Source organism: Homarus americanus, unplaced genomic scaffold (genome assembly GCF_018991925.1).
Source record: "Homarus americanus isolate GMGI-L3 unplaced genomic scaffold, GMGI_Hamer_2.0 scaffold20465, whole genome shotgun sequence".
NCBI classification, from domain to species: Eukaryota; Metazoa; Arthropoda; class Malacostraca; order Decapoda; family Nephropidae; genus Homarus; species Homarus americanus.
In genome coordinates this window covers 321,928-346,552 of record NW_024756914.1, presented here as the reverse complement: position 1 = coordinate 346,552, position 24,625 = coordinate 321,928, and the positions used below count along the sequence as shown (strand labels likewise).

General features: G+C 39.4%; 1 protein-coding gene across 3 annotated transcripts in view; it reads right to left on the bottom strand.

Moving 5' to 3' along the window:
- The window catches only part of LOC121857121 (p53 and DNA damage-regulated protein 1-like), a 71,617-nt gene extending 47,858 nt beyond the window's left edge, over nucleotides 1-23,759 (bottom strand). The window contains exons 1-2 of one of the 3 annotated variants that reach the window (XR_006087108.1): nucleotides 23,631-23,759; nucleotides 6,535-6,675 (exon numbers count right to left, since the gene is read on the bottom strand). Coding sequence is in view for 1 of the 3 variants with exons in the window: in XM_042353011.1 (XP_042208945.1) it covers nucleotides 6,535-6,547 (13 nt within the window). In the remaining 2 variants the exon portion in view is untranslated. Of the gene's footprint in view, nucleotides 1-6,534; nucleotides 6,676-17,692; nucleotides 17,822-23,630 lie in introns of those variants that run through there. The other 2 variants (XR_006087109.1, XM_042353011.1) reach the window with 2 other exon arrangements.
- Nucleotides 23,760-24,625: the final 866 nt, after the last annotated feature.

The window sequence follows — 24,625 nt, the reverse complement described above, 5'->3', positions numbered from 1 at the left end:
CTCTGATTTCACATCTCGTCACCACCACTCTCTCCTAGGTTTTTCCAGTACTCTCTATTTCCCCACTGATTTCTTTTCCACTTGACAGATTCTCACCTGTTTTCTCTCCCATCTCCCTACTTTCTTTTTATTCTACCCTACATATTTATTACTCCAAATTTCTCTTCTCTCCTTTAAACACATAACTTTCTCTCACCATATGAATTTTCTCTAGCTTTCCCTTCACATTTCTTATACTTTCTCGGCCTTTCTCTCCCCACCACCTACTTTTGCTGCTCTCTATCTTGCATAAAACAAAATCAATCCACATTCTCTCCTTAGGCCGTTAGGTAGACGGATCTAGAGTTACGTTTAATCTTAAGTGAATCATTTAGCTGCATTCTCACAGCTCTTAGTTACTGGCTACTGATAATTTATGAAGTGTTTAATCGTTTCCGTTTTCTTATATAAAATTGCTTGTAAACGTGATTTTTTTTTACGATTTTTAGATTCTATAGGAGACGGGGGAGGAAAGGAGATGGAAAGAATAGGAATAGATGGAAGAGGGGAGAGGAAAGAGAAGGAAGAGGAAATAAGAAGTGAAACGAGAAAGGACAGGATAGGAAAACAGGCGGTAACATCCACTGAAAACGTGAACTAAATACTCAGGGATAACCTCACTAAAAATTTCTCTACCACTACTCTCTTACTTTCAGATCTTCCCGTCTCTCTTCTTGACCTCGGCACCAACACCCAACAGATTTCCCTTCTCTTAAGTAAACCAGAGAGATCGAGAAGAAATCGCATCGTTGGGAATATGAAAATGACGAGGGCAAGGATGTCATGGCGGTCGACATTCACCAGGCGCTAGCGACGAGTAAAAGTGGCGGGAAAGTCAGCGTAGCACACTCTCTTCTGCTATCATAAGTGAAAGTGAGTGGACAGAAAGCGGTGAAGGGCCATTCTACAAGGAGAGAGGGCGATGGAGACACAGAGAGAGCGCTGGTGGAAGCTACAGAGGTCACGAGAGAGAAAGAGAGAGGGCTGGGGTAAGGTTTAGAGAGGTCGCTGGGTCAAGGAGAAATCATAATACTGGGACATTGGAAACTATTGTAGCGGTGATAGTCTCTCTGAAATATAGGCCCCGTGTGGTAACTTATATACGGGGCACACACACACACACACACACACACACACACACACACACTGTATCATTCATCAATCTTACCTCAGTTATAGATGGCTAATGAATTTAAATATACATACTAAATATACATTATACATGAATTAATTAAAACAATATACTAATTACATCACTTGTTCATATATTAATTACCATAGAACACCAATTAAGTCAGTTTATTATTATACTGATGTTACCAATTTAAACCTGACTTAAACGCCCCTTTTTTCGCTATAAAAAATTAACTCTCAAAATAAATTTATAATTACTAGAGGCGTATATAGCGAAGTATACTATATAATGTTGTATTTTCCCTGTTGAGACGTGTGCGACCCCCCCCTCCACACAGGCCATAGTGTGTGTGTGTGTGTGTGTGTGAACCCCCTATATAAGCCCAGGTTCCAACACTCTATTTACATATTTTCCATCACAAACAAGACAACACCCAAATAATACTGTGACGATATAACATTATCCACAGGAGGGAGACAATGTTGTAGGATTTACCCGACCACAACAGCGAGGTGAAAGGGAAAGCCAAAGACCCTGGTGACGGGGGAGCAGTGAGAGTCTCGGGTGGCGGGAGGAGAAAGTATAAGAGAGAAGGGTGAGAGTGAGGGTGGCCGTCTCAAGGTCGACCTCCACTACTAACCTCTACACAACCTCTGATAATATGTTCCCTACTTTCTATAGTTTCTCACTTTTATTTGTTCTCTACTTTCTATACTTTGTGGCTTTTATTTATATATGTTAAGAATAGCGACGTCTGGTTGATGGCAATTACTCAACTAATTATCTTAACTAATCATAATTCTCACGTTTAGAATTAATAAAATTTTCAGGGATTTTTTTTTTTGGGGGGGGGGAGGAATTTTATTATATTATTATAGAAGCAACAGTTCAGCTATATCTCTTTAAGGCTTCATATTACATCAGTCCACTTCTAATAGTTATGTTTATTTATCTTTTTTCAGTAGTGTATTTTAGCTTTAATCAATACTATTTAACGGTTGTGTAATGTAGAGACTGATTAAGTGACCCACGTTTAAAGAGCCTGAGTTGCTGAAGCACATTAATGTAATATAACAACACGTAATAATGGTTCAACCCAAGAAGAAGAGGAGAGACTTAAACATTCTCCACGTAAAGAAAACGGGGTGAGGGTGTTGCTCTCTCTCTCTCTCTCTCAAGAAACTTAACCCTCGTACTTTCCCTCTCTGTACCCTTGTCTCGGCTGGCTTTCACTTTCTTCATCCTTGAGTCTACCCAACTCTCACTCTCTCTATCCTTGACTTTCCTCGCCACTTTCCCTTTCGTTCCCTGACTTTCACTTTTCACCTCTGAAGTCCCTCTGGTGCGTGTGTTGGGGATATCCTTTTATTTTTTTTCATAGCCTGTGACCTTCAGCTACATACAGGTTTTATAGTGAATAGTTACCATACAATTGATATTCACCTAATATTATGGCTCCGTCTTTTGCCCAAGTTATTGAAATCATAACAACTCCAATGGATCATGGTCTGCAATGTCTATATACTAACATTTTAAACACGTAAGTTATTCTATCATCCAACGGTAGCTTTATAATGAACTTTCAGCGGTCAGAAATCCTACACCGCCATGATTCAGTGGAAGGAGGCCGCTCATTGGCTGTACAGTAGAAGAATGGACTCGCCCAGCTGCAGAGGAGGTCCCGCTTGAAAGTTTGTTGAGAAGTCACTCCCAGACCTCACCTCAGTGTCTCAGTCGTCAGTAGCAATCAGCTGTTGTAGGAGGTGGGTGTACAGGTCAGCGTGATCGACCGCTTGACTTGATTTAACTCAATGCTCGGTAAACTTCACAGTGTTATGATCTTGCTATACCGTACACACACAGCGGCCTGTCCACATCATGTCATCGGTAATCAATACACATTTCTTTACGTGACTGTTAATAAGTTTCAATACAGATTCTCGACTTTTTAACGACAGCGACGAGAAACGACTCATCTCCCTGTAGGAAAGACGGGACTAACTCCTCTTTAACTTGGGTCAGCACCACACAGCCGCCACACCAACCCTCCATACAACCCGAACGGAAGACAAATTTACAACGAACAGACAGACATGCACAACATTACTGCATTATCCTTCCTAAATTACCACCGAGAGGATAATAAAGAACATTGAATTTTACAGAAAAGACACAGAGAGCCAGCAGGAGGGGGGGATGGGGGGGTCAGGAGAGTCCATACACCCGCCATCTTTCCCTTGAGGTTCATAACCCTGAATCATCCGTTAATAGTTGTTCTCAGCCAGATTGAGGAATTAAAGTTCACGTCTCGCTCAACTTAAATGTGTAAAAAATAATGTAATTGTATTGTACTGGTCCATGAATTTTTTGTGTTGTAAGTTAATTAAGTGTGGAGTAAGGTATGGATGGGGAAAGGTATAGCAGGTATGGATGGGGTAAGGTATAGCAGGTATGGATGGGGTAAGGTATAGCAGGTATGGAACGAGATAGCAGGTATGGGGCCGTCAAGGTATAGCAACACCAGTAAGATACGACTACAGAGTGTTACTCCCCCTGGGACTAGCTGGGGTGCACCGTGTACTGAGGTCCGAGGTGCCTTTGAGCGGTCACAGGACTCACAGCACATTACCCTCTGGCGGGAAGCTGGACGGGTCCATTGTGGCGCAGGGGAAGACACATCGTGAATCCACTAACTCATTGATTCCTTACTGACAGAATACATGCATATTTCATACCTCAGTCCAACAGGTTAGAATAAGTATGAAAACAAAGCCTCTCAATAGACTTACCAAGCTTAACCCAGTTCATCTCTGTTAGCTCGAGAACACACATGAACTAGCAAGATTGACGACACACTATCACGAGAGGAAGTACAACACAGGGGGACTAAATCATTTCTCCAATATGTCGATCTTGAGTATCCATGGAGGCTAAGAACTTTGGGGCTGACAGCTGTTAAAACAAGATCTGGTGGAGACATAATTTATAAGATACCAAACAAGATGGATGACAATGGATGACAAGCCGTGGCCATTCATTCCTTCAAGCTGTCGAAAGATATTCAAACAAGGTCATACAGAGGAACCCAGGTTAATGAGAACCCTTGCCGCAGTAGTGACACCTGGCGGATGTCATGAATACGGTTGTCGTTTCCTGTTTCACAAGATCTTCCCCAATAATTCATAATATCCGTTTACATATTTAACAGGAAAAAAAATACTTAAACATTTATCTCCTATTAGCTCAACACAAATACCTCGACATATTCCTTCCCTATACAGCTGTACTTGTCACGAAAAGTGTATTCCCCGCACCACACTCATCCAACCCACACTAGTATACGTACATAGCGCCGTGGGAGCACACACACACACACACACACACTAATTACGATAATAAGAGAGCAGGTGACAGGTAGCCAAAGGTGTTAACATCTGAAATACGACTGAACATACTCTTGGTTGACCAGAGAATGAATCCAGTGTTACTTCAGCAAGACAAAACGATAATTCCAACGTCATAGAGGTGGTTCACGTGTATCAGGTTAATACAATAGTTACATGACTTCGAGCTTATCTTCCTCATGAGATATAGTCCACTTCTACTTCAGAATCCATCAAGATATTAAACTCCTTCACTTGGGATCAGTCGGCGACCAACACACTAACACGACTCGTAAACTAATGAACGGTTGCCAATATTTCAGTTGTTGTCATCAGTCGAATCCGAATTGGAAGACACAGTTCATCATTTCAATCCGGATTAATGTCATAGAATACGAAAAAATAAATAAAAGTATCATATTTCTTTTCCACATATAAATCATAAGTATTTTAAGCTGTTGTCAGATAATATTCTATGAGTAACTGTGGCAACTGTTGAGATAAATACAGCCTCACCATCTTGATTCATTTAAGATATATTTTGATCCTGACATCAACCCTAATTACTATTGTTTTATTGAACTCTTGGTCAGAGGAGTACAAAGATGGCTGACACTTCTGAAACACGTAAACACCATAACATATAAAATATAAACACAATCATTTCGTTAAGCAGAGAACTTGAGGACCAAAATTGCTCTCCTGCTGCCGTGAAGATCACTCATACCTCCTGGTCACCCAGCTGTTATTAGGTACAACAGGTGGGGGAGTGAGGGAGGTGGAGTACAGTGTCGGCCACATTACAGCACCTCTTTGTGTAATGGTGCTTATATTTCAGTGTCCTATACCACCACGGCCCCTGAGACCCATCACCATACACACGCAGACAAACATATATTAAATCCTTTTTTAAATGTATGTATGTATGTATGTATGTATGTATGTATGTATTAATGGATACCTTATCTCTGCATTACGGACTTCAAACATAATTGTACTGTATATATATATATATATATATATATATATATATATATATATATATATATATATATATATATATATATATATATATATATATATATATATATATATATATATATATAATAATTTAAATATAATCTAATCCTTAAAATTTACATCAATTATTGCACGTCGCTATTAACGTGTAAATAAATTATTGTATTCCGTGACGCTATTGTCAGGGCTTTACGCAGATTCCCCAGGTAAGTCGGGGCGTATTTACGTTAATAATACTACCTGGCAACTGCTGTACCTGCGCTGATAGTGGCGAAATACAAAGATCGATGACGTAATACAGAAACAAACACATCCACATTGTAACTATGAACAAATGTAAATAAAAATAATATAATAGTTAACTAGTGAATAGCACACATACAGGAATTTCTTAATAAATAGTAAACAGCAACTCCCCGTCCTCAGGGAGACTACTGGACGAGGCCATTATTATACAGGGGGGAGGAAGGTTATCACTCATCAATGTTTTGCAGTAGCTAGTCGACAAACATTAATAATAAAACAGATCAAACACTAATATACTTTCTTTATATCCCGATGATTTTTTTAACAGTTATTAATGTTTATGGTTAATCTTTGCCTTATTGATGGTGTATACACAACCTGTGAGAAAACTGGTCAATACTCAATGGTGAAAAACTGATTCAAATTGTTCGTCGTATACCGCACAAGAGACACACTGCTGGAACGCTTAATTAAAAATGCGAAATGGTAAAAATGAGGAAGAACTTGTTTTGAAATGTCAGGTAAAGCTTCGTTTTCTGAGGTGGAATACAATTTGGAGCATTTTGTTTTTAAAGTCTAACAATGGTGCGATTTATATTTAACAAAATATATTAATAAATCTAATACACATTATATAAATTCTTATCACTTAAATACAGGTTAATAATATAAATAGCCGTTGTTGACATGAATGAACTCGCCAGTACTTACCATATGATGTCATGGTGACGTCATACTTAACCTTGGACCAGTGAGGGACAGAAGCAACAGGTGGGGACCAGACCCGACCCGCAGACTCCAACTGTCCTCTAACATCTTCTATTGATTTTCTTCATCACCGGACATTTTCTCCTGCAGAAATGAGAAATAAGTCAATGGTCCACGAACTTACTGTTGCATCAGGGAGTAAACACTATAACCATTTCGTAGTGTGTAGAGAAAAAATGTGTCACTGGCAAGTTGTTTCAATATCAAGTTGTACAATATGGCACCTATACCACCTGGCACTGTGCCACGTCACACAAGTTGACGTCATGTTCTAAATATAGAACTTACGCGTCCACAACCTCCGTTCTCACCGAGGTCACTGACCCTCATGCTACTGTGGCACAGGGGGGTGGCGGAGGCCGTGTAGGTGTGGGGGCGGTGGGTGAACCCTATTTTAGCAAACATACCAAAGCTAACGCCCTTGTTTTCACCGGAGGTAAAAGCTAAAACAGTCAACTGCTATGGTGGTTCCATGCTGAGGAGTGACAGGAATTATCCGAAATTCAAATTATATAATTAATATAACTGGTATAAACAGAACGTATGTGTATGTACAGCACAGCCATACATATATGTAAATGACTCAATGTCGTGCAATAAAACAATTTAATGAATTAAAGACAAATCGTGCAAACAGGAGCACAAATGATCCAAACATTCAATGCTTTCTGCCAAGACATTTCATATCTTATTGTCAAGTAACCATATACATATATAGTTACTAATAAGGGAAACCAGATATGAAAAGTCTCAGAATATCTACTTATTCTATCATACTTCAGGTAAGTTAGGATACTTAATAAACTTTTACGCTTGCCCTCCTTCACGAACTGAAATCTGAAGTATACAAGAGATGGAACTCGTGTAGATATTATGCGGAAGTTACAACAAATTTCAAGTTACATTCATTGGGAATATAATTCTCCCTTACTTTGGCTGATTCGGTAAAGCGCCAGTCAATATAATGGTAATCAGAGGAGGGTTTGGTAAAATAATAATGGCCCAAGAGCTATATAACATAGTCCCTCCCTTATATTTTAATTCTCTTATTACGTTTTCTCTCATGGCCAATGACGTCACGGTCTAAGAAGGCTCCTCCACTATGTAAACAGTTGACGACTTATGTTTTGCCACTGTGTTGGACGTATTCCGGCGTGTGCCAAGTAAACACAAGCTGAGAAGTCGTCTGTTTATGACATTCTGTTGCGGAGTAACAGTGTCATAGCTGCGTCAGTTGTTGTGTATCGTGAGTTACTGGTTAACTCCCTCCCCCGCGCTGCTGAACACGACCACCGCACTGAGGGTCATTCACGCTCTCTTGTTTATACACCATCATTGACAACCGTTTACATCCTAAATACTGATAACCCCTTCTGTTAATATTTTAGTATATGACTTTTGAAAGAGAATTAAGGATTTTAATAAATTATTGGTGCCATGCATCCGAAAATGACACGTATGTATGGTAATATGTTACCACTCACCAGAGAAAAACACTCGTTTTATTGAAAATCCGAGAAATTATGATAAGCACTCATAAATGTAACTATAAAATGTAGCAGCACGAAGGAGGGTAAACATAGGAGTGGTTGCTAAGGTCGGCCACACCAGACTCCAGGTGTGCAGGTGGAGCTATTATCGAGTGGGGGAGTCCCTCACCTCGAAACCTGGCGTGGCATATCAGTCTAAGTTACACTTCACCTCATATAGCACGCTTAGCTACTTGTAATTATACAATGATTAATGTATTAACCCGACAAGTAATAGATGCTCGATAAAAACAATGAGTTTTTCTCTCGAGAAAACAGGAGACAAAGCCTGTAGTGCCCTGAGTTGTCAGGACAGACGACCCTGGGCGACAGGCGGCGCTCCCTCTGCTGACGTAACCCAGGGCCACCAGTTATCCCAACCACCTTCCGCTACCGACCGTAAAAACACTAAACACACTTTAGAAATTTAACCGATGGCGCGGGAACAAATTAAAATTACATACATTATATCTCGTAAAGCAAAATTACAGTTGGGAGAAGTAGGAAGTAGTGGCTCTAAGAGTGAGGGAGTCCGTATCGAGCGGTTCTGTTCCCGGGATCCGCCCGGGAGTATGACTCAGGGTCGACCTCCTGTACGGTCCCGCGTCCTGTCCTGACTCGCCGTTGCCGCCTCATATTGGCATTAATATTCGTCAAGTTACTCCTGCTTTTAATAGGTTAAGGAAGTATATGGGCTATACATTGGTTATGTTTATCAATAATATTAACAAGAAGTATAGCCGTGTGATTTAAAAACAACTAAAATGTGACCTTTTCACTAACGCCATAATGGTTTTTAAAGGCTTTCTTTACAGTGAACAATAATTTACAAAAAAATAGACTTAATACATAATAAGTTTGAAATATATTTAAAACAGTGATATAAACACATGCTAGGGTTTACCATCAAGTCTAAAGCAAAATAAATTACAAATTACGATAGTTCTTGCCCAATCATTTTATCATAGTTTGCCCTGCATTTCTTGCCACATTTTCTCTGAAATTAGTGCATACGTCACTACCGCATTTTCCACTTCCTCGTTCAATATTTACTTTGTTTTTGTAACTAAGCGCTTGGTTCCCACTATGCTTTATTGATGACATACGAAGACGTCTTTTGTCTTAAATAATCTGCTTAATAACTAAATATAAAAGAAGAGAACATCTTCAGTGTCAACAGGGTGAGAAGGTATCCTAGGAGAGCCAGCCACAACACGTCCAGGGAGGCTGGGAGGGCTGCCTGTCCCACCGAACACTGAGCTGAAGGACGCCAACTCCGCTATCTGTCCCACACAAGGACCAGCACCAGGCGAGCTGTGGGACCCTCACGGCTGTGCCACGTCCCTGGAGCTGCACACCGACACTCCTGCGGCCTTGTAGGATTGTCTAGGGATTACCAGCCTTCACGCCTGGGTCCTGCTATGGACCAAATATGGGCGTTGGTCCATAGATGCATTGATATCCTTATGACCCTGACGTGAAGGTAGACGTTGTGCATACGGACGCTCCTACGTAATTAAACTACCAATCACATTTTTTCTGAACCTTTCAATAAATGATCTTTTTAAAAATATTATAAACCATCCAGTTAACTGATAAAATATCATATACCCAAACTGATAGAATCTATTTGAATATAGAGTACTCAATGATGAACGATCAATTAAACAGCATATTGTACACTTAGAGTTATACAATAGACATGAAACTACCAGACAAGACATCCAGTTAAGAGGTATCCAAGCCGGAAATCCTTTGAGGATGAGATAAGACGGTGAGACAACAGAGTGGTGGTGAGAATGGACTCGCCCAGTGCGCCAGGGTCATCCAACACACCCCTCGCCTCCTATCAGTCCTCACCTCAGGATACGTCTGCCCCTTCTTGTTTGTGTTTATTAAAATGTTTGTGTTTTCCTCTGCTTATACACAAACAAACACTTATTCCATATAAAGAGTAGAGACGATAGTATATGTTTATGCAAATGGTTGGTTTCTTTTATAATGTGCAGTCCAGATAGATTGATAGGTATCCAGTCAAAGTCCTCGTTAGTTCAGTAGCTGGGACATAAGCAGTGAGACGCATACAATGGTATAATAATAATAATAATAATAATAATAATAATAATAATAATAATAATAATAATAATAATAATACCCCCCAAAAATGCCCTAAAGACATTCTAATATCTGAGTCTATACTGATTTAATTTTAATGTTGGACTAACTAAAGAAAAAGTGTCTAGTAGTTTACATTATTGTTTATTTCGTGTTGACACTTGAAATTGATGTCACAAAGTCTAAAACATCTTCTTTGATAACTCTCCTTAGACAATGATGCAAGATGGATTGACTAAAACTGTTGCATATCGCATTAGAATATTAAAAATGGGTGTATTATATAATCAAATTTGCCTCCCATAATGAGTTCGTCTTGGTTTTAATATAGTATTCTCCTTCTATTTATTGATGGCACTAACATAAGGCGACAGAGGTGTAAGGTAGTATGCCAAGTAATTATATATTTCCCGTTTTCTCTCAAGGAGTGGTGACGTCATGACCAGGAAGTGTTGGTAGGGGTCGTTCACCCGCCAAGGTCGTCACCACCACAACACAACAAAAACCCTGTCTGTCCTTTGTCTCGCTGCAAGTCTGCCTGTGTCTGTCCGTGTCTCTGCGTCTGCGTACTTGTCTCTGTCCGTCTGCTTGTGTCTTTATGTCCGCCCAAAGTCTAGATACGTGTATTTGTATCATATGTCCGCCTACCTGTCTCCTTGTCCGTCTGCCTGTGTCTCTCTGTATGGTTTAGGAATACATAAGAACACATAATTCCCTAGAAAATTAAATTGACCCGAATATTCATGAACTCTACACATTATTTTCGTCTTTTTTTCCTCATTATTCTTTCAAACTTCACTATTTACCTTCATCCTTTATATTTACATTCAATATATTTGTTTTCCGAAATAAACACCAACTTCCCAACTCACTAATATATATTCTTCTTGTTTAATTGTCCACTAAGACAGCAGTTGACCCAAACTTCCTCCTTTGTTTATGTTTCTAGTTCAAACCACATCCATGAAAGCATTAAACAACTATGGTGACACTACACATCCTTGCCACAGTCCTACTCCTCACTACACATCCTTGTCACATAGTTCTACTCCTCACTACACATCCTACTCTCATACCGAACCAGTCTCTCTCCTCGACACATTCTAACACACTTCAGCCTATCCTTCCTGTCCTACCAAAACTGGGTGTGTGTGTGTGTGTGTGTGTGTGTGTGTATCGATTTTGGCTATTTCAGTGTCGGGGTTTAGGTGGGAGCGTGACCGACCTTAACCTTGAAGCAAGAGGTGAGGAAGGACAGGACACAAGGTTGAGCTGCCTCACCCTGCGCGCCCTCCAGGTGTTCTACACACACACACACACACACAGAGGACGTTGGGTGAGAATTTATTGATATGCTAAATGTTTTCAAGTTACCTCCAAACACTACTACTACTACTACTACTACTACTATCTCAATAATAATAATGATAATAATAAAGATTAATAGGAAATATAATGTGATTAGCCCTGTGTATTTTATGTTATGCAAGATAAATAGAGATAAAAATAGAAAGAAAGAGAGAGAGAGAGAGAGAAGTGAAAGTACCGCCTTCAGCTTTCTCTCGTCTAGTGACTGTCTACTTTCACTTTCTTACTACCAGGTGTTGTATTGCACTGTCTCAACCCCGCCACTTCCCCTTTGTGTAGCTATAACACTGTACTACCCCCGTCACTTTCCTATTCCGTACATTACCCTTGACTTACGTGTTACTCCAAAATACTTTACTGTCTGTTTAGCAAAGGAGGTATATGAAAGTATAAGGAGGTATATGAAAGTATAAGGAGGTATATGAAAGTATAAGGAGGTATAAGAAAGTTTAAGGAGGTATAAGAAAGTATAAGGAGGTATAAGAAAGTATAAGGAGGCATATGAAAGTTTAAGGAGGTATAAGAAAGTATAAGGAGGTATAAGAAAGTATAAGGAGGTATATGAAAGTTTAATCAATATGTACAATACAAAGCTACAGCCACGTCAATATTTATTAAAATGATCATACAGTAATTAGTACATTAACCACACAAGGTCATTTCTGCATATACTGACTCAGTCCTAATTTAACCACAAGATAATATTTTTCTAACCTGTCCCATGTAGATTAACTTGACCTAAAATAAACCTAACTTTACCTGAGCCTAACCTAACGAAACCTAACTTGACTTAAACCTAATCGATCTAACCTAACCTAATCTAAACTTGCTTAATCAAATCCTAACATAACCCACCCTAACCAATCTATAAGCTTGACCCAACTTAACCTCTCTCTCTCTCTCTCTCTCTCTCTCTATGGGACCTGTCAAACTTTCTCTTTCTGGCTCTCTACATTCTCAACCGCCTTTCCCCAGCCTCCTTTCTCCTCTGTACTGGAAACTAGTGTATCTTAACCAGCTCTCTCCCAGTAAGAAAGGCTTTCCCCTACTTTTACTAAGACACTGGTAGAGCTAGCACACTCTCTCTCACCTCCACACCCCTATTTTATCTCGGTCGGGCTCACTTTCTTTCACTCGCTCTCGACTTTCTCATTCATCTCTCTTATAGACGGTTCGCTATCTTGGTGGTATCATTATTATTATTATTATTATTATTATTATTGTTGTGTTTCTAGCTTACTTATACTCACACCTCTATTCAGCCTTTTGCACCTAATCTAACCTAACCTAACCTAAACTAACCTAAGCAAACCAAACCTAACTTAACCTAGCCTAACCTAACAAAATCAACAAAGTGAACGATAACTTATGCTTCTGTGGACGACATTCAAACATAGGGACCAAGTTCACTAAAGTATCGTTCTTGTCGACCGCCCGTAAACACAACAAGGTGAAAATCTGGTACCATGACACTCTTCTTACTGTGTGATCTAGTTTACCACTCACTGCAGGTTCTGGGACACGATGGTAAGTTTCTCCGTAACTTTCTGGTGATCTTTGTGTCCACTGATCTACTTTCCTCGACCTGACCTGGAGGTGTGAGTGTGTGTGTGTGTGTATGTGTGTGTGTGTGTGTGTGTGTGTCGCGCGCCACTTTTCAAACTAACTTTCTCGTCTCAACGGTTTAGGACCTGAGGTAACTACTACGGTTAATCTTCGCATTCCTCGGACTAAATAGGTTTCTACACAACTATCTGTCTGTAATGTAACTGTCATCGGATAGGAAAACAATATAAGTTTAAACTATATAATATATTCTCCCTAATGCAGGTCTACGTACTAATAATAAAAAAAAATCTTATATATGACCAAGCTAACAAAAGCCTTATATAATATTTCTTTTCGACGATGATAGAAAACGATAGGCTATTCTAAATTAATCATCTAAATCTAATCTAAGGATGAAAATAATTGTAAGTTTATCTTGGTTTACTGACTGAGATAATATTTTTCCCATGTATACCTCGCCCTGGGAACCATCACTACACAAATATAAATACACTGACAAAAATAAAAGAAACGTGAACCAGAAATGAAAAAAAAGATCAAAGAAAACGGAGAGACTTGCTACTTCTTTACAGGGGGAGACTAGTAAAAATTGGAAGCCCGACTAGGCCAGAAGGTGCCCAAATCTCGCTTTTGTTTAGGTCACCATTGAGATATCAGGAAGTCAGACCTAACGAGAGAAGAGAAAGGTGTGTTGAGGATCATAAACTGTGGCGATCTCTCCTTTCCCGACATACTAGTACAACTCAGTCACCATTCTAGCGTACCAGGTCAACTTTCCTTCAGAACTGTCGCGTCAAGATGGCCACGAAAATTTTCACCCCACGTACCAAGCTTTCCCGCGTTCTCTTTCTCTCTTTTTCTCCTTCTCTCGCTCACTCTACCCTGATATGTGTCCCACTTCCCCAGATGCGAGGGCTAATAATACTGTGATCTACTTAGCTTGACCTTCGACCTAGTTCACGGCCGCGTGGAGGTTACGTCTATACCAATTACGCGCCAACTTCATCCAGGTAAACAAGATAAAGTTTAACGTAAATATAATAATAATAATAGTAATAATAATGATGACAATAATAATAATAATACTAATAACCTAATAAATTTACTTCAGAAATATATATAATGAAACTCGAACGTAATATACCATTAATAATAACAAAGACAAGAGATGACGGAGGAAAGGGAGATTAAGAGACAGAATTTATGTGGTGATATCCTCCCTCCCTCCTCTCTCACCTGCTCTACATGTACACCTTTGTGTTTACCCCAATTTCGTCCCCCTCTCCCTCATCTACCGTTACTGGTCCACTTTTCTTTCATGAAGCGGGTCAGAGAAGCCCTACCCTACTTCCTGAGGATAGTGAGGGGGGAGAGGATATGGCGATATTCTTACTCCCAGAATAGGCAACGCTACCCTACCGTAAATGAACTAGAAAATAAAACTCACTAAAATATTTCTATCCAATCGTAATTTCAGTTTTGTGTGGATTAATATATTTGTAAATCTGTAAATATTATAGTTATTTATTTACTTGTTATTTGAGATAGTGTTATTTAAGTGATTGTTTTGAAGATCGCTATTCATCCTTGGGTAAATAATTCCTCTTACCAGCGACCCTGAACTCAAAGACAGAGGACAAAGATGGCGGCCGTTACCTAGTGCCCCAGTAAGGGACGCGGGAGAAACCGTAGAAGGGAAGCTACCAGAGAAGACCTTATGTCCCAGAAGCGAAAGAAAAGTAGATCACCAGTGAGATAGAGGACCCAGAGTGCGAAAGCTTGCGGTGGTGGAAGTGAAGCGGCCAGTTATTAGGGTCGTGTGAGCGGTGTTTGGAGTGACTGACGGTTCAGTTACATGACCCACGCCGAAAAAACCGCTGGAAAATTTCTCGTAACGTTTAACCGGGAGAACAGTTTGTGAGCTTCAGATTTAGTTCTTGATAATTATAAACGATTTTCTACATACAATTACTAAGTGACTATCGTTTTTTTTTTTAATAATGGTACAACTTAAAGCAATAATGACAACACGAGCAACAACAAAAACAAAAACAACAACAACAGCAATAATAATAAAGTAAGGCATCATCAGTGTGGTGTATGGCGTGATGTAGGTTGGCAGGATGAAGGCCGCAGGATATCGCCACGGAGTCCTTCAACAGATGTCACAGAAAATGGAGGGAAAAAATACACCACTTGGTCCCAAAAGATGAATAAGTTTACTATCTATCTATCTATCTATCTCGAACATTGTGATTTGACATTTTTTCTGGGGTCGACGTAGGGGGAGGGGGAGGGAGGGAGGAGGAAGGAGAAGGAGGGGAAGGAAGGAAGGAGTACAGGTTCTGGGTCAGGAATATCTCTCTAATGTAACGCTAATGAGTGACAGTGACCTGGTAACCGTAGGACCTAAACCACGTGGTAAGCAGATGACCCGCCTCGCTGAAGAAGAGATGGGGGGTGAGGAGGGGAGGTGACTGGCGCACCTACAATGAAAAGGAAAGTAGAGCAACAGAACCCGGGGAAAACTGTGTATAGGTGAAGAAGGTGGGCAAGAGGTGGGTTAGTGGGTGAGAGGTGGGTTAGTGGGTAAGAGGTGGGTCAGTAGGTATGAGGTGGGTTAGTGGGTGAGAGGTGAGTTACTGGGAGAGGTGGGTTAGCGGGTAAGAGACGGGTTAGTGGGCAAGAGGTGGGTTACAAGACATTGGTTCACATTTATTCATCATAGATGGGACATAATCCATGCAGCAGCGTTACCAACTTCTGTAGGATTGAGGTCATCATCTGGATAACACGGTGATATGATCAACAGCGTTACCAACACTGGATGACTCATATGGTCGTCCCAGATATCCTAGATAACGCTGATAACCATAATCGACTCAGCTAAAAAGTCCCGTTTGTTATAAACTCTTATCTCGCTCACCTCTGGGTTACCCTTATCATATTTGTCCCTGTACGTTTTGGTACATATATGTGTGTGTGCGTGTGTGTGTGTGTGTGTGTGTGTGTGTGTGATGTAAAATTAATCCCGTGTTAATTTTTCACGTATTTGTATCAGTATATCATACGAAAAGAGAGAACGACAAGCAAAATTTATCAAAGAAAACGTAAACTATTGTTTTAATGGGGAACCATTTCAATACTATTTCAATTTAGAGAATGGGTTATATTAATGTTAACATATAGATATACTGACAGCCATATCTTTACCAAACTACAATAAAACTATACAATTGATATTTACACAACATCTTAACCACGTCATGTCTGAACGTTACTTTTATTTTCATTTGGGTAACATCAGATAATTTTATTCAGCAGAGAGACCCACGTACCCAGGGGGTTAAGAAATATATGTGGGTGTTGTCAGAGTCGCCATGTGTCAACAGGTGACCCACAACACTACACACTACCACCATTCTACACTACTCTCTAATTTTCTCTACCTTTCTCCTCACCGCGCGATCTACTGTACTTTTCCTTCCCCTTCTGGGACACTGTCTCCTCCTACACCCACTTTCACCCAATTCTCGACTGTGCTCCGTGTGTGGTGGGTCACTAGTGAGACATTGAAGGTCATTAACACACATGTATCTCGGTAGAAACTCTTGTGTTACAGTTTCTCTATTACTTTCCTGCTGGTGAGTGACGGCTGAGGGTTAACACACTCTCTCTGAGGGTGTAGTCTGAGGCCGAGCTTCAGTTATCATCCTGTCCGTCTTCACGTCTGGCCTCCAGCTTACTGTTAATATTTTCACTGTATACTTGATCGATAGATATATTCATCTACTTGGATAGACAGATATTTACTCAATCAAGTCGCCATACAAGTTCATAATAATTCAGCATGAACGTACATGAATTTATTGCACTTAATACGGATAACTGACTACAATAGCGATTTTTTTTTTTGGGGGGGGGGATTTCCGACTGGCCTTAGACAATGAAGTAGACGACCATAGTACCTAAACTAGCCTAACTTACTTTTGGTACAATATGGGTATATATTATGATGGTACACGACCCCTTAAATAAAACATACTCAAGTTTATCATGGTTTTTTTTAGGTTCCCGATGGTGTACACACAAACACACACACACACACACACACACACACACACACACACACACACACACACACACACACACACATACCTACATCCCCCCCCCCCCAGGCACAGGTCAACACGCCCGGGATTACCATATTCACGAGTACTGGCAACATACGCCTGAAACGTGTTCTTGGAGTATCTTACTAAACACACCTTGATGGGTAAAAGTCTGATCACAGGTTTAATCAATATAATGGTAAATGAATAAATTAGTAAGTCAAATAAAAAAAAGGTTAATAGGAATTGAAATAAAAGACAATAAAAAGAACACATAAAACAGAGAGATAACAACGAGAGAGAGAGAGAGAGAGAGAGAGAGAGAGAGAGAGAGAGAGAGAGAGAGAGAGAGAGAGAGAGATCTTTCCTCCCCGCTATATACCCGCACTAATAACAGCAGACAGTTACCTGCCAGACCGTAACGGGTTGGCGCGGCGTTCGGGTCAGGTCGGCTCGTTGGACGCCGCTAAACCGACCATGCACCTCGTTACCACACCTTGTTCGGTCAAAGAGCCGCTAGGGTTAACAGTTAGCCGGCAGGGTCGATGTATGCTGGTCAGAGGTATACAGTACTAGAGGTGTCGTCAGAGCGTAAAGTCCCAAGTTCACGCGTGGTTAACCTCGACAGATCTGAGTCACCGTTTTCTAACTGCCTGACCCCGACACTCTGTTATCTGAGAGATGCTTTACGTAAGGTGAACTAAATACTACTAAGAAGAACAACAACAATGACGATAATTATACGGGAGGGGGGGGGCAATAAAAGTATTATCGCAACCTTTATTCTTATTATTATTATTATTAGTAGTAGTAGTATTATTGCTGTACTATTATTGCTATTATTGGTAGTTTCCCCGATCGCCATGCAATAGTCAGCTGTGGCATCGTCTTAATAGTATGTCACCTGTAGTCCTGATAGTGTTTAAGAATAGGAACTTGAACTATGGTGGGGGAGTGGGGGGGGGGGCGTTACTAGAGACTATACCTAAAACATGAATCACAACTATACCTGAACTTATCCGTATCTGAATGAATAGAACGAATCGCTATATCTACCATATCCGTTATAGCGAAATATTCCGAATACCGCTATGAACAGGACCGCTAATCCGGTATACGTAAGGATTCCCCTGTAACCGCTGGCTTTCCGTATTGGGTGGAGATATTGACGTCATAATCCTTTGCGCGGTCCACTATCTTGTAGGAATAGACGCGTTGCATTATAGGAGTATGTGACGTCATGTGAATATGGGAAGGTAGTTGTGTAAGTGACCGCTAGGTGGGAAGGCGGTCAAAGTGGAGTGACCCCTGATGAGGTTAGCAGTTGCGTGGTGAAGTGGGGGTCATGGAAAGAGGTCAGGTCAGGCCAGGTTAACAGTTAACTCGTGATGTTTAACTTAACGTTATGTAGGTCTGTCCAACCACGATCTGAGTTCAAGACCTTTTAGTGAAAATTTGTATATGTATGTATGTAAGTATGTATGTATGTATGTATGTATATATGTTTGTATTATAATATGAAAAATATTCATTGGTAACATTAACCTAACATAACATATAACGTAACGTAACGTAACATAACCCAATCTAACCTAACCAATAAAGTAAATCTAACACTAACCTAACCTAACACCCACACAGATAACGCTGGGGTGTTTAACTATTAGCTATATCATCTTTAATAGCGAGTAAATTAACAAAACTCTGCCTATATCATATAAGTTTGTATCAGCAATAATTATGTAAAGCACTTTCATGACCCTGAGAGATACTGAGACTAATAGAAACAGCGGCAAGATTGTAAGTTGAATCTGATAGGCTACTGGGGTCATGAGACTACAGTAAGTTACAGGTAAAGTTATAATTACAGGTATACGTCCGGTGAAAGTACAGGTACAAAAAAAATGCTTAAAAATGTTACTCTCTCTCTCTCTCTCTCTCTCTCTCTCTCTCTCTCTCTCATCTTATCCTTATTCCATCGTTTAAATATTTCCTTTCATTCGTTTGTAGTGATATAAAATAAAAATAAAAATTAATATATATTTTTTTAATTTACTAACTTCAAAAGACAGATTTTTTTTCGCTCCAATCATTAACGGTTTACTAAGCTCTAAATACCTTCCAGTTCCATAAATAACCCATTAATTAATTTTATTTGTAATATGAATCGATACATAATTAGCTGGATCATCATAACCCGACGGTAATCAGCCTAAAGCGGACTTCCGATCATCAAGTTAATCACCTTATAGTGTCTCCAGCTCCCTGACGTCACCCAGGGGATAGGTGACGTGTATAGCTCGATAGCCAATCAAACTGGAGCTTTCGATGTTCAACTAATATGACGTACGTTAATTGGCTGTCGAGATGCAATAAATGCCTGTGACTGGCCAAATTTCTCGGGATAGGGTGGGTCTTGGTGTAGCCACGCCCACAACGGGAAAGTACACACTGATGGCTATATTACAGGAATGAACCTAAATTTTTATGACTTAATTAAATATATTTTTAATGACATCAAGAATTAATTTAATTCGTATGGATATTCTTGACCAGAAAATGGTAAAAACATACTATCTTAGCGTTGGTTTCATTCAGATTTTGGAACATCAGGAAACTCTCTGTTCACTGGAAGAATCTATTCTTGGTCATGAGGGAGTCTACACAATACATAAATATATTCAGCAGGGGTTCATATGCATTTGAGTCAAGTAACTAATATTTATCAGGAGCTTCAGGGATTATTTATTCAAAGTACGCAATCACGTACTATCAAACAGGTACAACATAGGAAGTGAATCCCCCATGATCCATAATGGATACGCCCGACATTTCCCACTTCACAGAGGCTGGCAACTCAATGAACTGACTCGGCTGAGCTGTTCCGCCAGCCAGCAGTCGCTCCCACCAACTGGCACGAGACGGTGGTATAGTCTGGTACTCTGCAGACGTTCAGTGAGAATCAATGCATAGAATACCAAGAACGTGTACCTCTGGGGCTTCACAACGACCGGAAAATGGCTATGATAAACTAAAATTTACAATTCCCTGTTTATCTATGCTGCTCGAGCCATATACTGTATATCTGTTCTATATTACAAGTAGCTCGCTTTTATCAATACTTTATAGTAAACCTCCCATATACCTTATACAATATCTAAATACCAAGGCCAAATATTCCCCGTTTGACATTTTCAGTTTTCAATTCCCTATACGTCATTAAATAATAATTACAAAATAGAATATAGAAAAAAAAAATTTTCAAATTTATTTTATATTATAGTAATATAAATCTTCTTTAATAGTTTCTGGGATAGAAATAAATTACCTACATTTAGCAAAGCCTTTCACACACTCAACCTGTGGCTCTCAGGACAACACTGCTGTAAGTGCTCTTTTCCCGTGAATTTTGAAGAGGTGAAACGTGGACTATCTATCTGGCCTGGGCGAGTCCATTGTGGCGGAGAGGGGAGTAACGGTGTCAGTAGATGAATGAAGATCACCCATAAAAGATTATCTCTAAATAATCCAGTGATAAAATATACTAACCATTTACTAATGAATGTAATATCATGTTGATCTAATACATACAGCAGTTTACTTAAAATGAGTCGCTTTTCTTTTGTTATTAACGCGAGAGAGAAATAGTGTTGATTCCATCAGTTTTCGCCCAGTTGTCCAAGTTACATTTTAATTGGCCATTTTCTTTAATAACCTGTACCATAAGAGGGCAGATGGTTTATGCCTGGTCTGTCTGCCTGTCTGTCTCAACACTTTAATATCCCCCGATTCGAAGCGCCTGAGTTACTGGTAAATGATAAAGCCTATATTCGAGCAACAAACATTCAGAAATAAACTTTAAATCCACAGCTCTCAACACGGTAGACACATCCTCACGACAGATACGTTGAGATGATATGTCTGACTTTAATGTTTATATCATCGCAGAGATTGTAAGAGATATGTAGGTAATAATAATAATAATAATGATGTTACTACTAAGACTACTACTACTACTAATAATACGTTAAATATGAAAACTTCCTAATAACTCAGGTTCACATTGTCGAGTAAATAAATTAAGGATAAGCAGTAATTAAGACACTAGTAAGATATTGTGGTTAAGCTTCACGGGTCACTCCGAAAGTTACGCCAAGATCCTCCCTTGTGTGTGAGTTACATCTGGTAGTGAACAAGGCTACCTGTACACAGCATGATGAAACAAAGGTACTAAAGCAGCGTTATATGCGTGGTGAGGTGTGTCTGTATTCCTTCAGTGACCAATACCAGCCTGAGTTTATTAAGACACACAGTAAGGCCAGTGATGGAGGAGTGGTATGGTTATGTCCGTGATGATCCTGAAGGAAAGACTCACACAGTGTACTCCCCCATGAGTCCTCAGTGGAGGCGCGGGTATGGACGAGGCGTAACCCACTTCCGTGTTTCTGAACCTTGAAACGACACAGTCGGGACACTCATCGTGCTGGGACGTCCACTCGGGACCTGTTTATCCCATGCAACTCTCTGGGGATCCCAGATGAGGCCTTGAACAGCCACGCCAGGATACGCGAGCAGGCGTTGGGAGGGGAGAGAGGGACTAGGATGGGACACAAACCAAGGAACTTGTTTTACGCCGAAGGTTCTTGGCGGGAGAAGCCAGAATCTGGGTCCCAGAGCGATATTTGGCAGGAAAACCGAAGGACCAGTGAAGGATACACAGCCTTACCCTCGAGGACACCTGTAGTTTCACATTTTTGGGTCCGTGTTTGATATGGTGATCAATTATATTCTTAAAATAAGATAACAATACTCTTTACATTTGTTGCTTAGTGAACACTGAACTCTCTAATATAACATAGACAATAGTTTTATAATCTGTCCTTGAAGAAGTATTTAACCTAACATTCTTATACAATGACTTGAAATATTCAAATGTAAACTCATATACTCTAATGCTATATGTACATTTTATATATATATACTGTATTGTACCATTAAATATTAGAAATTAAAGCAACATAGAGATTTCCTTTAAGACCTTCAACACCATCAGGGACTCACCTTGAACGGTAAGTATCCTGAGTGAGGGTGCCTTACGAACACCATCTGGCTCCCTCAAACACATTACTCCTCAAGTGTTACGCGGATTACCACACTCATTACCGGTCTACAATCGCTACAGTAACTAGCGGATGATGCACTCAGAACCACGGTAGATTTGTGAGTATTCTCGGTATAGCAACAGCGGGCTACAGCAAGAGACATCCTACATAATGGCCACCACTGTATAGAAGGTCACCCCTCACCCAACTGTATTTGCCATTTGAGGACGATTTAATTTATGATCTGATTATCTACTTCGATATTTCCTCTTCCCACGGATTAAACAACGGATTAAACATTAAACATGTTACATGATGTTACTAGGCGTTTATTCTTTACTATTTTATTCTATTTTATGGTAAACCATTTTCATTAAGACGGAATTACTTACAGATAAACGCGTGCTCCGTACAATAACATGTTGCTACTTGGTAACTGTTTGTACTTCCGTGTTCCTCAGTATTTCCTCCTCATATGACCTTCGGCACTCGCGTTTTCTGTGATACATATTGGATGGTGGACTATGACGGCTTGCGAAATAATCACAGTTTTGTCTTTTAGAACCTTATTTGATATATATTTAAAGCAATAATTTATGAAGTTTATCCTTTTATATATTTAGAAGTCAATATGATAAGTAAATCGTAAATGTCTGTAATATTCTAGCATCTGGTTACAATATAAAATACAAAACCATTTTAGAACTTTTTTAAATTTTAGAGCATTTCTGGGTACAATTAAAATATATAATTAATTATTAGAGAAAAATATATTCTATCATTTTCACATATATTTTCACAAGACAGTTGGAAAATATTGACGATGCATGATAATATTTGTAATCTATGTTAGGTACCCTTGAAATTATACCGTTTTCTTTAACAGATTTGTATGAAAGAAAACGATTATTGGCACTTGACCCAGATGTTTGTTTGGGTCAGCAGTACAAGGAGATGGAGAGAGATATTAGCAACATATCCCATTATAGAACACAGAGTTATTAATAAACAACACCAGTCAATTTAATACTCATGACCTAATGAATAATAAGCCTTTTAATATTACGTAGTTATATACCGATAATGCTCACCAACTGAATTAAAAAGTACCTGTAGTTGATATTATTTGTAAGGGAAAACAAAATTAAGGTATCTCACACTATCTTCCCCACATAACTTTCCCTTCCATAAAACACAGTCAGAATGGTACAGTTACGACACGTTTCCCTGCTCCATATACCTACTTGTTAGACAGACATGATAGCGGTGTATTGCTGCTTACAGGTCACCACAACCACTACCCACGCACGACCTGGTTGATCCTCCGCCACAGTGATGTACAGTACTCGAACTCTCATATGGTTTCCGTTAGCTCACTGCCGTTATACTAGTGCATTTGTACACTGGTGGCCTGAAGGTATGCTCTGGTACCCTATATATGTGATTGTGGGTATGTGTGTGTGTGTGTGTGTGGAGGGAGATGATAATCCTTGTATATGTGTATATTGGTAAGATAATATTGTTCACATGTGTGTACATTAGCCAATGGTGTTGTGTGAGAGTATAACAGCGTTTGGACATATCCCTATACAGTATAATAACAAAGTCGACGTCACATATAGGGCAATGTTGGTGACAGATTTTATGAGTCAGGCTGACAAAAAAAAAGGAAAATACCCATTAAAATAGTCCTTGGCTAAATTCTACACTGAGTTAAGTACACCGCTATAATTATCAGTAAAATGTATAAAAATGTGCAAAATATCTACTTAATCGTGTTGCTTATCGATTATTAATGAAAGATGATACTAGTGTTTTTATAGATATCTCCAAGCATTAGAAGTTGTTTTAAATCCGTGACATATTTTCAACTAGACACGGAGCTCTTAATTAATCTAGGTACATTAAGTTTGATTACATATATTTATTTTAAAGAATTTCGTGTTTAATAATCATGAGTTAGTTGACCAGAAAAGAAAAACACAATATAACTTGGATGCATTTACGGGGGTTAATATTAATTGAAATTTTTAATACGTTATATGATGATTAACACGTTTTAATATACAGTTCATATCGGCCATATTACTGAAGCATCTTACTAATATTATTGATGTATTAACACAGATGCGACCCTTGGTACCTACCATTCAGTACCATTGATACTACAACTACAATACTCTTTTCTTACTACTATTACCACAACTACTACTACTACTACTACTACTACTAATAATAA